This window comes from Rhea americana, unplaced genomic scaffold, assembly GCF_003343005.1.
Source record: "Rhea americana isolate MKP2758 unplaced genomic scaffold, rheAme1 scaffold_78, whole genome shotgun sequence".
Lineage (NCBI taxonomy): Eukaryota > Metazoa > Chordata > Aves > Rheiformes > Rheidae > Rhea > Rhea americana.
Window position 1 is genome coordinate 3,717,478 of NW_028186956.1, and position 16,328 is coordinate 3,733,805.

Consider the following 16,328-nt stretch of genomic DNA (forward strand, 5'->3'; position numbering starts at 1 on the left):
TAACACTCAGTAGGTAAAACAAGAGTGGACTAAGTGTCCACCAGTGGAAATACATTTGTGTTTTCTAAAGTACTCAAAGTGTGTTAATCAAAAGGGTTGAGTTTTGTATCAAAAAGGAGATGTGTGTTAGGACTTCTAGAAGATGGTGAGAAAGAAAAAGCTCAGGTTCTCAGGAAGGTTTTGAGAAAACAAGGTCACTACTTTTCAAACAAAGAGTGTATTTTTCTGAAATACTTTAGGGAAACTCAAGGCTAGAAATGATTTCTGGCTGGGTTAATTTAAAAACAGCCAGAGAAAGAAAACCTTTCCCAGGCTGATGAATCTTGAATATGGTATCTAAAACCTATCCAGAAACCTCAAAAATCTTTTCTACCATAGTGCCAGACTTGTCTGCATTGAATAACGATATCTTATTAAAAACTTGTTAATTGCCATGACACTAAATACCAGCTAATGCAAGTCTATTACACTCCAAGTTCTGCTAGTGTACTATCGTCAAGTTTTCACAGTAACTATGTTACTAAATAATCTGCATATACATCTATTGAAAATGGAATGGTTATGAATGCTAATGTAATGAGCATGTCCTCATATTCCTAMAAAATACATAAAAGTGGAGATAGTGTAAACTTACCTGCATCAAGACACACTTGGTAGATTATATTAATTGTAAAAAATACGGATAGTTTGGCAGTAAGGACTTTTCTTGCACAGCTTAATCCAGAGAGGAGAAAACCATCTGAAATCAAATTTTCAGACATGAAAAGATGTATGTTACGCTACATTATGCTATTACTTACCCCTTCTCATTTTAACCTGTTAAAAAACATCAACTATTGATTTTGTGGTTTCTAATGAAGAGTCTTACTTTCAGACAGTGGAAGAGAATTTATATCAAACAATGAAGTCAGCATGTGTCCAGATGTTAAAAAACTGATCTAATCAAAAGCAGATCTTAATAATGGTCAAGAACACTATTACACATGAATGCATATCTATACATGAATGCAGTCAAATTGTCGAAGCCCAGTCCTTCAGGAGTAACCTGCAATTAAGCGAGGCATTTATACAAATACATTTAGCCAGCTTATCCTCCCAGGAGCGTTTTAACACTTTTAAGAAAATTACTGTGTAGTCGTTTGTAAAATAACATCAAGGAGGAAAAAAGGATCCTGCAGCCAAGCTTACTGTTTTGCTTTCAGGGAAAAGAGACATTTCACAAACCTGACTGTAGCCTAAACACTTGTACAGATTCGGTGAGGGGGCGGAAATATGAAGGAGACACATAAGACTAGTTCATCAGACTTACTGCCCTGACTTTGGAAGAGCACTCAAGAGACCACAGCAGGGTGTCCTAGGATGCTCTTCACAGAAAAGCTGAAGCTGCATTAGTGAAGTTTTTGAAATCTGAAGTGTCAAATACTTTAAGTACCTCAAGACACAACCTTTAGCCTTTAAAAGGAAAACAGAAGGGGTTCAACTTCCAACCAATAGTGCAGCTCCCCTCTAATTGCCCAGTACAGCCCCAAACTGACTACTACAGCAATGTAAAACATCCCGTTGACAGTGTGGGGATTGCATACGTAAAGGTGCACAACTGTCTTTCCTCACTGAAAAGAAAAACCATTCACTTCTGATTTTCCAATATACATGTAATAGTTTAGAGGGACTTACTTAGGTCTTTCTTTTGTAGTTTACAGTTATGTATCTAGGCTCATTTTTATTTATGAATAGCTGGAAATAGATGCATAATTTTTCCACATGATTATACATTCTTTAAAGCAGGGAACTGATCCTGCTAGGTGTCATCAAGCAGTAAGYAAGCTTGTAAACCACATAATTCCCTTTGAATTACCTGTTTTTCCTTGCACAGAGAAATGGTGTTCCATGCTGTTATTCAAAGCAATTCATAAGGTTTTGTGCTGTGTTTCTCATGTACTGGTGTGCATTGAATTTACCATGGCAGTTAAAAATGACTTGCTTCAAAATCCAATTAAAAAAAAAAGCTTTATTCATAGTCCTCATAATTGCAGTAACAACTTTGAAAAATGTGACCCAGACAGTGCAAAAAATTTCTAGCGATTTTAAAGACCTCTTGAAACAACAGGACTAAGTAGTATGAATTATTGCATACTTCTTAAGGGAGTGTTAACTCTAACTCCTAAAGACAAGCTCTAGGGACATAAAAAAAATACCCTAAAAACAAAAAAGTAAATAACAAAGTGTAATTTGAGCCATGCTACTCATGTTTGCTATTCAGAGTGAATGGTAACTACAAGCTTGATTTTTCCTGACAGCTACCCATCTAAATTTCCAAGCTGGTGCTGGCTGCTCAAATACCTCTTTTGCTGGATAAGTCAAATAACTTTTGGCAAAGGGATTTTCAAATACTCTTTTGCTGCCTTTTGAAGGCTGACCTGCACTCTAGGATCCCTCTAGAAAGTATTCAGTTTCTGCTGAAAGGGCAGTCACCCAGGTTTCAAGCAGCATTTAAATCCCAGTTAAGCGATTGACAGACTGCAGAGAGCCCTTTTTCAAGGGCAAAGGATGTGAAAAAGGTGATATATTTTGCTCTGCTTTACTGAAACCAGAGACACCCTCAAATCAGAGGTATTTAAAACATTTATTGGCATTAATCATTGTAGGTTAAATAAAACAGAAAAACTACATTTTAGGCCAAAATATTATTAGGTATGATACAATTAATATGGAAAACAGAAGATAAAGTGTTAACAGTTTGCAGCATCTCATACATGAAGCAAGTGGGTCCAGCCCAATCAAAGCCCTTATATAAAACAAAACAGAGGAAGAGTACTTAGCGTGTGAATTTATGCTGACGATTCATCAGTGACTCTGGCTTAAATAATTAAGGGTAGGATAATAAAATATATCATCATTGTACTGAAAAGGTCTGATTATGGGTCAGAGAGCTCTCATGTACAATCTATCTGGTTATGCTAATTACCACATACAATGAAGAAGTATTGAAGACAAGGGATGAAAGGTAACTTCTCTAGTAATTAATACAGCTGTATGTTTTATTGAAGCACTTCGGATAGACCTGCTGTATCATAAACCAAAACAATTTTTTAAGTGTACTTTTAATACTTCTGAGTCCCAGTTCTTGGATTACGATGGCCTTTTTTATATTTCTCAGTCTTCAAGACACTTCCTGTAATATGCCATTTTCATGCGTACGAATGGCAAGTCAACAATTATACCTATGTGTATCTCCATCTTATTGCTACCTTCAACCTGTAGACCTGTTGCTTTAAGTTCATAAAGATGAAATGATCATTAACAAAAAACATACTTACAGTATACAATATGCAGTATATGTGAACCAGACATAGTGAAAAAACACTACATGTCAGGATAGCAATACAAAACTGTACTTTATATACACAAACATATGCAGAGCATATAGAAAAATTAGTTTTTTTTTTTTTTTTTTTTTTTTTTAAAAAAAATACTTTCTAGTGGCTAGTGCTAGTCACCCACAACTGGACACTCAGAGTCTTGTGTGATGGTGCAAACAGACTCCACCAAACATACCTGCCTCTGCAGCTTGTGTTTCAGTCCTGTAACCAGCTCCCTTGAGAAAACCCAGCTTTGACAAGTCCAGTGCCAGCTGCCCAGTGGAGAAGTGCAGCACTATTATTAGAGCAGATCAGCTATGGAATCAAGCGCTCCTGCACAGTAATTCCATTCTTAACCAGCCACTAACTGCTAAGACAAATTATGGTTGCTGCTGAACCTTTAGCCTTTGAGTTTATTTTTTGGTATCATTTCATTTTTTTCAACCATTTATGAAGTATAGCAGTACTTTCCAAGCAAAAAAAGGCAACAAAAGGAAGCTGAAATCATGAAATTTGTATCTGAAAAAGCACAATTTCTAAAACAAACTATYCTCTATTTGAAAACGTAAGTTAAAGTTGCACTTCAGATTTGACAAACAGTGGACAGGCAACACCATAGTAAAAGGCTAGCCCTGTCTTCAAAGCAAATGTAAGCTACTCTGCATATCAGAGTGGTATATTATTCTTTCACATATGACTTCAGAGGTCAAAAATTTCAAACTTCGAAACCTTGTTCAGTCAAAATCCTTATTAATATAAAACTCATCCTCGGCTAAAACTAGAATTTGGTGATTTAGATTTGGTCAAACTAATGTAAAAAAAATTTTTAAGTCTATTTTGCCAGCATTTGAATTTTAAAATCTCACCTAATTGCAAGAGCACCATTAGGAAAATTTCCAATTTAAAAGTGTTTAGGATATAGCTCATAAACCTGTTCTGCTCCATACACAGCTCAATGGCAGCTATGAGAGTTGGTTGTTCAGGACAGTAATTAGTCCATACAGATTGGCATCTATTGCTGTTTCTAGCATAAGCTGTGTTACAAAGCCTTCAGACATCTCAAGTAGGATTTAATGCATTTCGAAATGTCACATTAAAAAAAAAATGCTGTGCTTCGATTATGAAAACAACTTAAATATCAGTTAAACGCAACTAGTGTATTTTGAACTAAACTTTGTAACAGCTTTAAAAATGCRGGTTCAGGCCCACCTTGTTTTCCTGGAAGCTAGGTGCAGCCTTCTGCTGGGATTTATTTAGGAACAAGACTTCCTGTGGCAATGTGGTTATAAGTCCCATAAATTTTATGCATCCATATTGTTGATCAGTTTGATTTTTCTTTAGTGCTGAAGGTCAGATTAACCTCACCTGCCTTACTGTAGCCGCCTGGGCTTCCTCAGCAGTCCACAGAAAGGGACAGGCACCTCTTACAGATTTACCTTATACTAGGACGGGATGAAATGTTTCCTAACGGAGTCTGTCCCTCTCCCTCCTCCCTGGACTATCAACAAAGTCTAGACGATTGCTCCATTTTCACTTGAAGAACCCTAGACTATCTCTAAAATATGTTCTCCAATTAAACAGTAGTGCAAATCATAGATCAGCACCCTCTTTCTGCTGCTCATTTCCCTGTGTTTGATTCTGTATGGATTATCCAAGGACATCTTTCATGTATGATGCTTTCCAAGGAGCCCAGAATATCTAAGACATGGATCATATGTGAAAAAATAGTGATTTTTAGGTTCCTGAATAAAGTCAGATGGGATATTTCCCACATGTCATTACTTCCTCAACGGCCCTCTGAAGACAAGAAATGTTCCCTCTGATTTCAACTGGCTCTGGTTCATGCACTAATAGTCCGTTCCATTTTAACAAAGTAATCTCACAACAAAGCAATAAAGCCTGTTTTTTTGTGTATAAACACGAGTGCCCAACTCCAGCCTGCCTGTACCTGATTTAAAGTAGGAAGTTATTTTTCTGTTTGCTTTTCATACAAATCTCCCAGTAAATGTAAAATAAGGTTAATTTTCCTGAAAGAGAACAAATTAATATTGTGGAATGCAGACTGGTTCTGAAGCCTGCATTTCTTACCTTGCTTCAGATTTCCAATGGAATTAACAAAAAAGAAATTTGTAATTTATCATCTCAGTCATATACATTCATAAAAGACAGAAGTGGAGAACATATACCATTTTACATTATTTCTATTTCCTAACCACCTTTTTCTTTTTTTTTTCCCTACTCCCTATTTCAAGTGCTTCAAACTTTAAAGGCATCAAGAGGAGGGTCTGCCATATCACACCCCCACATCTGTGAAGAGACTATTCTAAAAATGAACAAATTGCATTTTAAAGAAACATTCCATTTCATTTTATCAGACTTCAGCCTTTAACCCCAAATTATATTGTGCTCTCTGAAGCCACTTTTGCAGAAAAGTATTATTCTTCCATCAATCTCCCTGACACTTCCTCGAAACCTGAAGCAAGACAACGATGGAGTCCTCTTGACTCACTGTGGCAGTGTGGCGCTCTGTCTTAGAGATACAGGAAATGGGATCTTTGAGCAGAGAGAACTTTGCTCCAGGACACAGATTTGCAGGAAACCTCATAAATAACCAAGATTAGGCTGGCATTTATGTTCTTACAATTACAGTAATTAATAAAGCCTTAGCCTTGGAAAAGAAGTAAATTTGGACAAAATACAGTGGCCGGAACCTCAGCTCTTTTTGGGGCAGACAGGGAACTGCATGGCATTCAGCCACTTCCTTTATGACAATTCCTTTTTTTTGTATACTCAGCCTCTCCCGGCCCAGATTCTGATTTATAGCCTGTAAAAACTGTGTTCATTTATCCCTTGGATCCATTTTTCTAGTCAGAAAATTCAGTCCATTTCTTGCTGATGTTTACTGAAATCATGAGATAAAGCTACAGATTTAGAAAAATACAGAAGCAGAGTCCAGCTAGAAAAATAGTAGAGAAACTGCAAGCCAAAATTCAGGTTTTATGGTTTTGTGCACACTATTATTACACTGTAAAAAATGCCAAGTCCACTTTGCAATGTAAGAAAAGAATATTTTGCAGAAAATCTAAAATTTTTATGTATAAAAGGTTCTTTTTATTAAAAAAAAATCAGTCATTGGCTTAAACAGAGAATCAGAGAACTTTGAAATTGTAATTTTGATAGGATATTAGAGGATTTCCCAATTAGGTTTTGCAAAATCCCTTTGAAGTAAAGCTTTTCGTTTCTGGTCCTTGCATTATTACTCATTGGGAGTGCTGATATCACTGTTTTCAAGATAAGCAGTCACTGAGATCACGAAGTCCTTTCTCAGTGAAAAAGCAAAGGGTGCTGTTTTTCAAGTAAATCAAAAGAGATCAAGTTGGGTCAGCAGCACCGCCTACCCGTCTGTGAAGTCTGCTTTCCAAGTTTGATTGCTCCGTTGTTACCATTTTCATGAGGGTCTAAGGGTGGAATTTGCCGACCTGAAAGACATGAGGAGACAGTGAATTCAATTTTTCTGATGTAGTCACAGCACAGGCAGATAATAGGATGATTTAGCTTGCATAGGAATTACATCTGTGAGATTTCACCAGAAACAACCATCACTTGTGTATTTTGAACCCTTTTCCTTGCATCCTATTTATGAAAGAAGGAAGCACTAAATACACAGAAAATAGGTTATACATATATATCAGAAACAATTATCTTACTGAGAACCCTTACAACAACTGAACAAAAATTCCCAGCTTTCCCTAATTCCACTTAAAAGTGAGTGGTGCTAGTTTAAGATCTTGACTCCCAAATTTGCAAGGGATTTAGTACACTAGAGCATTACAAAATGCTGCAACTAAATACATACTGCCTCATACCTAGAAAAGAAAAACAAATGCATTCTTTTTATTGCTTCCCTCCCATCTTTTGCATGTACCAATGTCTTCCCAGTTGACAGCTTTTATTACTTGAAAAAAACTCTGCATTCTGGGCTTTTTAATCACCTTATTATGTGATTATTTAAAGTGGTTTTAAAGAACTTTAGCATCACAGGAGCTCCAAAGATCTCTCTCAGGGTAGAGAGCATGGCTCCAAGCCTCTTCCCTGTGYGCCTCTTCTGTGCTGCTATATCTTTTGTCCGTCTTCCTACTCATGAAGAACATATGATATACTAGATATAATTACAAAAGGAAAAGCAAGATCCTTCCAGGTCCAGTCCCCTGTCACTGGTACAGGCCTGGCTTTTCCATTAAGCCCTTTGTGTATTCTCTCTGTCAGTATCTTAGAGAGCTTGCAGTCATGGTAACTTACTTTTTCATTACCTTGTGGATTTGCTGGAAATATTTCCTGAAGCTAAATCTTCTTTCTGTGAACTATTCCTGGTTTTACCATTACCCATGACAAATAACAAGAGTTAAAGTATTTAACATGTTTGTTATGTGACACTTTCAGAGCATAAAACCATTGCTGCTGTGAAGAGCTCTTCACAATCTACTGCAATCTTATAGTTCAGATTTCTCTCCATCCTTTGTTGTATTTATTCACAGTTCTGTTGCTAAATGTTCTATAAGTTACATATGTTAAAGCCTGTTGATTACTAGGGATTTTTTTGGGGGGAGTGGAGGGGCAAGTTATAAGCATTCAGGAAAAATCCAATCCCAATGAAATTAAACAGCAAAATTTGATTTTGCAAAACTCACCCCTAAATTACCTTTAATCAACCCCACCAAATTTTTACCTACTGCATTCAATCAGTTCTGAACAGGCATTTTCTGCAGCACAAGTGTGTGACTACTGGAAACAGTCTTTGCACATCCAAACAGGGGAAGGCAAAAATTCCTCACAGTACTAGGATAAAAATACCGTATTTGACCCAATACAGACCCATTAGCTCAGAAAAATCACGGAGAAATAGTATCCTGAGGGTTTCTGCATGTGCTGACATTGAAATGCTGCATTTTGTTTTAGATCACTAGAATATAAACTTCACTCTGCTTATAAACGTTAAGTCTAAACATAATGCAAGTGCCCTTCCAAAATAAAACACAAAACAGAATGGGTGTTCAAATATAGACATTATATGCATTAGTTCCATCAGTTTTGTTGAGACAAAGAGAGTCCACTAATCCTTTAAAAATAAATAAATAAATAAATAAATAAATAAATAAATAAATAAATAAATAAAGAATGCAGAACCTAATATTTGTAAGAGGTATTTCACGCAGGTAATGCTGACATTTTAGAGACATGGAAAAAAACAACTGCATTAGCTACCTGCCATTTCCAAAGCACTTGAACTCAATCCTAGCTACAATAAAATCCTGTCCATTCATCTTAGAGCACAACATAGCTGAAAGTACTGGAATTGACAGTCATGGTCTCCATAACATACCACTAAGCAAGTGCTTTCTCAGCATTTGGTTCTTCTAACAGTAACTTTGGAGGAGAGGAGCTTGTACRGGCAAACTAGCTTAAAGTCTATTTTAGAAGTCCACATTAATGATTTATTATGTTACCTCTATTTGCTTTTCATTACGTGCTTCATAGTACTTATGAGTTTTAAGTCTTTTCTAAAGTACTCTGATGAGTATGCACAGCAGCAGGCAGGCTAATCTTTGGAGTAAAAATATTGCAGGCTTCCAGGTCAGTAAGCACTTTGTCCAATTCAGAACAGGACACAATATAGTTGGACAGAGGACAAAATCAAGAATCACTCTGTTTTATTCCATTTCTCAAAATAATAAAAACACACAGATAAAAACTACAAATAAAGAAAAAGGTCTCTACAAGTAACATTTGTTGTTAGTTATTCTGGCTTTTGAATGTGTTTATTAACTAGTTGTGTTTTCTGTTGGTTGGATTCCCCCTTTGTATTCAATACAAAAATAAAGTTTTAAACTGCATTTTCAAGTTTCCAAGATTTTTTTTAAATCGGTGAGTATTCTCTCACTTCTATTTCTCTTGTTACTGCATTTGTTAAGCCATCAAGTTAAATAATTTTAATAACAGGACTTATCACTGTTCAAGGAACTTTTATCATCTGATAAACAGTTGACAGTAGCAACTCTCTCATAGAGCAACTTGCTCTTGAGAGTATAAAACTCAGTCTAACAACTTGGAATCAGCCCCTCAGTAAATGGTATAATGATTCTTCTCTGATGGTCAGGGAAAATAATGTTAATTTTTAAAACTGTTTTCAGTACAGAGTAATGGATCCGGGTAATAAGAAAATATCAGCCAGAAATCTGTTTGGCTTTAGAGATAAAAGAAAATACTGGGACCAATTTGCCTCTCCCCAGGCCTCCTTAACAGCTAGTCTTACAAGAGAAAGGTTTAAGAAAGTGACAAAAGAACACTTAGGATCAGCAGTGAAATGCTGAGCTTTCATCTCCATTTGGTGCTTCCAAATCAGACCCATCACTGTAACTGCCTAAAAGCCCTGCAATCATCTCATCTCATAATTCAGCTCTTGATAAATATAGCATCAATATTCCCAACACCAACTCAGTCTAGCTGGCATTGAGTCAGAATCAACAGAGGTCACATGCTGAATTACTTTAAAACAGTATATACCATCTCACTGGCATACACAGTCTCTGTTCCAGAGGAATAAAAGATACTTATATATTGGATAATCTCCGGCATTGTTAYTTATTTATGCTATTTCTTTCATGCAGTTCAAGTCAGAAGAGAGAAGCAGTGGCCTGACATTCAGTCTAGTAATTCTGCAGTTTAAAAAAATAAAGAGATTAAGATAATTCATCTTAAACCAAAGACTGCTCTGTTAAGATGAAGTCTTCTCAGTAGTTCCAGGTAAAGTTCTGAGAAAAATCTTCTGTTGCCTAACTTAAAAGAAGACAAACTAGACCATAAATAAAGTATCTTTTCCACATTTTCCACATTTTAACCAGCTTACCATTTGGCTTACAAATATAAACAGTATGMTTTAGGATTACAGATGAAATGGTCAGTCACTAAGAGAAAAATAAATGTGCATACATTTATCTAAGAACTCAGGTGCTTTATTGGTGAAATTGGGAACTCAGGGATATACTCTTAAATCATTCTAACACAGATAGTATAAAGTTCTATATGGTGCCTGTTGCTGGTATTTTATGCAGTGAAGTCCACTGATTGTGATTTTAAATTATACTTTGTAACTGCATTAAATAAATACCTGATTATGTATTTGTTTCTACCACACTAATGTTTAGAGTGTATCATTCTCAGATTATTTTGTGCAACAATACTGTGTTTTATAAATATGCACCTCTATACATATGTGCAGAGGTCCTGGGGTTCTCTGTGACCGACCTGCTTCCAGTAAACACAGCATGGTATGTAAAAAAGTGAATCATGTGATGTTTTCAAAGTTGGTATTACAGAAATTGTCAAGGCTCTAAAGTGAAACATCCAAGTTAACAGGTGGGAAGCACTAAATCAGTTGTATTTCCTCTTTCTAACATGTCTGAATTGGGCTGAGGCAGCCCAGAATGAAGATCAGAACCTTCTCCAAATGCTTAGTAGAGCTCCARCTCCTGCTATTGAACTGAGACTCGTTAATGTAAAGCGATTAATCAGCACTTTGGGAGTTGTGGTTCTGAGAGTGCCAGAGGCAAAGCGATTGGGAAATGTGAGGGTGGGACAAGAGGTAAACAAAATGGGAGGGGAGAAAAATGAAAATTGGAGCAGGAAGAAAGGCAGAGAGACAACAGGCACTGGACAACAGCTCTGTAATAACTTTGGAAAAAAAAACACAAAGAAACAGATGTGCATGGCTTTGTTGCAGCACCAGGCTTCCAGCTGCAACAAAGCCATACTCCTCTGCTTTTTTTTTCCGCTTTTTTTCAAGTGCTCTCTCTGTTCCCTTTTGAGCTTACTTCAGTTGTAAGCTCTGACATCCATTAGCTCAGAAAAATCAGGCTTTAAATACTTCTTTCTTCAAAGGAGACCAGTTTTATCACTGACCTGTGCAAGACAAAACACCTTTAAAATTGAATATAAGAAAGAAATTGGTTACTCTGCCAGCAAAAGGACAAACACCCCAATACCTGGATAGAGAGTGCTTCAGAGTACATAACAGAAAGCAGTAAGGATGCGACTGACCCAGTATTGTATCAATCTGAGCTGGCACATCCAGATAATCCCATTCAGGTTCAAAAGAAGCACAGTCCTATTAACAACTACAATTATTCTGATTCTGGTACTAGATGACACTTCACAGTGCTGCACCGTGTCTTTCTGCACTTTTCTTCCATCTGTTCTCTTCCTGAAAATTGTATAAACTTAATTTCTAGGGGCTGGAAGAAGCGGCTTTTTTCATTAGTGCACAATGTGAAATCCATTTCACTGGGCTCCAGAGCAGCAGTCTGACAGCTGTCACAGCATTCTGATGATATGACTGCTGCAACTCACCTAAGAAAAGCTAGACTTCTTCAGATAATGGTACAACAGATATACAATAGTGAAAATCCCTTCCTAAAATTGCCATCTGTACTACAGCACAGAGAGACCCTTGCAAAATATTGCTCTCTGTAAACCRTATCAATAAAGCACAGCCATCTGTGAAGGCATGGCAGAATGAAGCAGGCACATCTTATCCAACAGTCTGGGCACTTGTATACATGACCCTCTGTACCTGTGCACCTTACATCTGTCACACTTATCTCCCTAAATGTTTTCATCCTTTGAAATCAGTTTCACTGGTATTTTAGGATTTCCCCATGTCTCTCACTTGGACTATACGGTTTGTCCCACTAGCCACTAATGAGGGCTAATAGCCATTTCTCCCCAGGCTTCTTTTTTCTCCCATTTTTGCAGTGCCCCAGCTGACACAGAGGTGACTGTTATGCATTTAATTTTGTAAATTTCTACACAAGGTAACACATATTTACAATATCAAGGATATCGCATAATTAAACATAATTAAGTTGCAACTATTTTAATACCTCTAATAACATATCTAATAGCATCTCAATGCAAGAACCACTCCAACTTTTTTAAGCGAAAAGAGTAGAATTCTGATACTGAAGTTCTGGCTAGGAGAAGCAGCAACAACTATATTTTGCTCGCGTAATTAAAATATGCGACAAAAAAGAAGACTTGGATCTTACAACCATAAAAGTAAACAACAAAATGCCTAATGACTCTAATTACTAAGAGATCCAATCTTGATTTGAAGTCCTGCTCTAATTATCTTTGGGTTCTTTTAGTTTGTTTACTAATTTATGTTGAGGAGATCTCTGATGGTTGGAGAGAATTCCAGCACCTTACAAATGTAACTTTAAGAGCTGTCCAGAGGCTAGTAAGTTTTGCTCCATTAAATAAAATTTGAAAGCAAGAAAAAAAGATATAATCCTCAAATACAGGGAGTAAAGCCATAARGAATATAGTAGCAAACATTCATTTAATGTAAGCTAAGGCAATGGTTTTTAATCCTTTCACAGTAGATGACTGCCCCCTACAAAAATTCAGTTACAAGCTTGAGCTGCCTTAAAAATGGCACATGTGGATTGCTGCATAATATAAATGAACGCGCTTTTCTTAAAATGCCTTTCATAGACCTCTTCAAAGCAGCTCACAAACATCCATAAATCAGCAGACAACAGAATGAAAACCATCATATTTCTCTTTCACAAACTCTAAAATTGGCCACCTACAATTCCGTTCACCTAAGCAAGCCTATTTTGACTCAGTCAGTGCAAGGATCAAATGTGTTTTATCAGCTGAAAAGAATCATGCCCAGTTCTCACAGACAGACATTTTAAACATTCCTCTGTAGTTTTTCCAGTATGCAACTGTAAGTTCTAGAGGTTTCTGTTGGTGGTGATGTTTTTTTTTTTTTAACCTCCTAGTATTTCTAGGAAATAACCTAGTTACATTAAATATTCAGTATCAGAGTTGCTGGCAAGGCATCAGGAAATCAATAGCTTCATATGTTTGTAACGGCATGTTTACCATGTGAAAGGTTCTATCCTGAGACAGAAACTCTCTGCTCTAATTAAGAAGCCTAGCCTAGAAAGAAGCTTCTTATGTGGATACCTAAACACGAATCCGCCTCCCGTTCTCTGAGGACTAGCATCAGCAAGATTGAGCGCTAACAACTCTTTACAAGCTTTCTGTAGAACAATTCTGATTATCTTATTCCTCACTTCTCCTTCATGGAAAATGCTGAAATGCCTCAGTGTTGGTCTCTGTGGTAGCACGCTGGTCTCCAGTACTTGCTAAACTTCAAAAATAATGTACAATCATGATTTATTTTTGTCTATGCATGTGTTTATTTTGTATTGCACTTTGTTAGGCATTCTTTAGTAGTTTCTTGTCCCACTGCCTGTTTACCTTTGGAACTACTGAGGCAAAGTGGTATTAACAACCTAGGACGGACATTCTCGGCTCTGTCATTTACAGAAARTGGCTTATATCATTTACATAATCTGTTTCATATCTGGGGCACCTTCATGCTACGATAATAGGCAATATATGTATGCTAAAGAGAAACAGCTGGGTATGTACCAGACTTGAATAATATAGCTAAGGCTTATTTTATTTCTGCGAAAATTACAAAGGCATGATTGCTACAAAATTACAGTACATTTGGGAAAACTTATTTAATCATCAAAAACCAAATGGGTAAGCTGCCTTCACAGGCACAATCAAGGGTCAGTGTACTAAAGCCTCACAAACAAGCAATACAGAACTGGTATGACCCACTTGTACAGTCCATTCACAACTTCACTGCTATTGCTTAATACATTCCTGGCATTTTTGTTGCTGCTGAAGTATAAACCAGTGACAAGCTTCAAGAAGCTATGTGCATGATTATTCTAAGGCTGGAAAAAAGAAATTAATAATAGTTGGTCATGTGGAAACTCATTTATTTAGAAACAAGCTCATRGAATACACACATAAAAAAAACTATCATCTTAAGCTCTTTTAATGTCAAAATCGGAAAGATACTGGGAAAAATTTAGTTCAGGTGGTCCATATACAACTGTACTAAAAATATTCTTTTCTTGTTTATAGAGAAATAAACAGTCATGTGATGTTTCACAATCACAGTAAGTCTTTAGTCAGGCTCTGCTAAATGTAATCAAGACAAATTGCTGTCTGAAATCACAGAGGTACAACAGACAGTCAGGAGTTACATTCAATTATGCAGCTTAGTGCAAACTCTCCAGGGCAGAGAACATTGGCTTGGCTGACAATTTTGCTCAGTGTATCTCTTCAATTTTATTTCCTAAATATATTGATGGCAGAATCCCCTTCCTGTTGGATTTGCCCCATTTTCAAAAATCAAAACCTTTCACTGATTTTAATTCTTCACATCTTGTAGTTTCCTGAGAAGAACTAAAGACAGTGCATTTGTGTTGAGATTGTGCAACTAAGAAATATCTCAAAGCAGTCTGCTAATCCTAAGAGACTTATTAAAAACAAACAAACAAACAACATTAAAAATAATGCAACATAATATCCTTGAAAATGAACTCATCTCTCCATCCACCATAATTTTGTTAAGATTTATCTTGTTACCATCAAAAAACACAGTCCTCCTTTCCTCTCYCCTTTAGATCATTACCTATGGTAATTCCTCCTCCCTCCCCATTATGCTATACTGCTTAGTTCACAACATTTTCTTTGGAAAAGGGACTGATGTTAGACACCTTGAAAAGGAAAAATTATTATGTTAAAATATCCTTGGGAAATGAAAAGTGTAAACAAGCAGGAGGTAACTTTTTAGTCAAAATTTAGTTTACCTTTTCTGTTTGTTTTATCAATTTCAGTAAGATTTTTAATGGAGAAATTCTCCACACATGTTGGAATATCCTATCAAATCCAGACTACAAAATAGGCAATATAATGAATTAATTGTCTACCTAAAAAATTTTAAGAAAACTGAAGTTGTAGAGTCCCTGCATTAAGAAGCTGGAGAGCAGTAGTGTGCCCTTCTACAGAAGGGCAATGTGCAGCTACAAACTCTTAGGCAAAACTAAACTCAAAGCAAAACTAAAGCTGCAGCATCATCACATGAATAAAATAAGTCAGCAGGGCAGAAGACATGGTCACAGAGAATCTTCATACATGGAAAAGGCAGTACCGCTGCCATTTAACTTGGGCCAAAGCCAGATTTTTTGGAAAATGCAGTCTACTCAGTTGAAGTCCTAAACACAAAGACTGAAGTAGTATAAGACATGAGAAAGTTATTATTCATGCCTTCTACCCAGTCAGAGATAATCTACATTTGTACTGATTAATTCTCCTGACAATTAAGTACTTTTCACTTGGTTTTCACTATATTTCCACAAACATACACCACCAATTCTCTGGTTTCTCTCCTCTGAGTTCTTGATAAGGTCACAAGTACATCCATTGAGATCAAATATTTCTAAACATAGAAATAATTGCCTGTGGAATGAAGTGCATTTGCTTAGTTATCTAGTTCATACTAAATTCAATTTAGCTGATATTCCTCACCTAATATTAGGGGCAGTGTATGCTGCCAACTGCAGCATCACCTATTAAAGACAGGAACTAATTATTTAATTACCTAGCGTGGACATGTTCCTCTGCTAGAACATTCACAACCATCAGATACAGATAATCAAGTAAACTATCACAAGGAACAATTGGTTCCTGCAGACAGCTATGTTATACATTTGTACTTTTTCTAAAGGGGTAATAGAAAGGTAGTGTCCTCTAGGAGTATCAGATCTCATTAATTAACAATTCAAATGCATCCTGTACAAGTGAAACAATACATGAACAGGCCCTGTCTCAGGCAAAGTATGTGAGGTAACTATAAATGTGTGTAGGGAAAAAAAAAAAAGACCTTATGGAAACAGATAAAGTCAAGATTGAGCTGAACATGATGCCTCCTAGGCCCTGAAACAGGATTCATGGAGAGGAGGAACCACCAGTATTGGAAGARGATCAAGTTAGGGATGTCTTAGGAAATCTCAATCCTTCCAGGTCCAGATAGGGACC

General features: G+C 36.5%; 1 protein-coding gene across 2 annotated transcripts in view; it reads right to left on the reverse strand.

The window, feature by feature from the left end:
* Positions 1 to 5,604: 5,604 nt before the first annotated feature.
* The window catches only part of RAB31 (RAB31, member RAS oncogene family), a 58,403-nt gene continuing 47,679 nt past the window's right edge, over positions 5,605 to 16,328 (reverse strand). For both annotated transcript variants that reach the window (XM_085322474.1, XM_085322473.1), the window contains exon 7: positions 5,605 to 6,838. In XM_085322474.1, coding sequence (XP_085178600.1) covers positions 6,741 to 6,838 — 98 coding nt within the window. In that variant the 3' untranslated portion in view covers positions 5,605 to 6,740. The remainder of the gene's footprint in view (positions 6,839 to 16,328) is intronic.